Source organism: Plasmodium reichenowi, assembly GCF_001601855.1.
Source record: "Plasmodium reichenowi strain SY57 chromosome Unknown, whole genome shotgun sequence".
NCBI lineage: Eukaryota > Apicomplexa > Aconoidasida > Haemosporida > Plasmodiidae > Plasmodium > Plasmodium reichenowi.
The window spans coordinates 1-437 of record NW_017962304.1 but is presented as its reverse complement, the minus strand read 5'-3'; the positions used below and the strand labels follow the sequence as shown (position 1 = coordinate 437).

The 437-nt window shown below is 25.2% G+C and overlaps 1 protein-coding gene across 1 annotated transcript; it reads left to right on the top strand.

Annotated features, from left to right (window-relative positions):
* PRSY57_0012200 (conserved protein, unknown function) lies at positions 1–437 on the top strand (the record flags this gene model as incomplete). The annotated part of the gene is made up of 1 exon (XM_012907112.2): positions 1–437. A coding segment is annotated over one exon (437 nt), but the record flags the coding sequence as incomplete, so codon positions are not given.

Below are 437 nucleotides of genomic sequence, written 5' to 3'. Positions count from 1 at the left end.
AATAAGCATAGAAGTGGAAGGAATAGAAGTAGAAGTCTAGAAAAACATAGACATAGAAGACGAGATAGTCATAGACATAGACATGATGAAAGACGTAGAAGTAGAGACAAATATAGACATGGTGATAGACATAGAAGTAGAAGCAGAGATAAATATAGACATGATGATAGACATAGAAGTAGAAGAAAATTATCTTATGAGAAATATGAAAAAAGGAAATTAAGAAGTTATAGTACTGATTCTATGGAAGATAAAAAAAACGATAAGATATCTTTAAATAATATACAACAATATGATAATAATAATAGTAATATAAAAAAAAATAATATATATGAAGAGGAGGATGAGAAATATAAAAATGAAGAAGATTCAAATAATAGAAAGGATGAATGTGTTGATAAAAATTCAAAAGAAAAAGATCATGATAACAAAAAAAA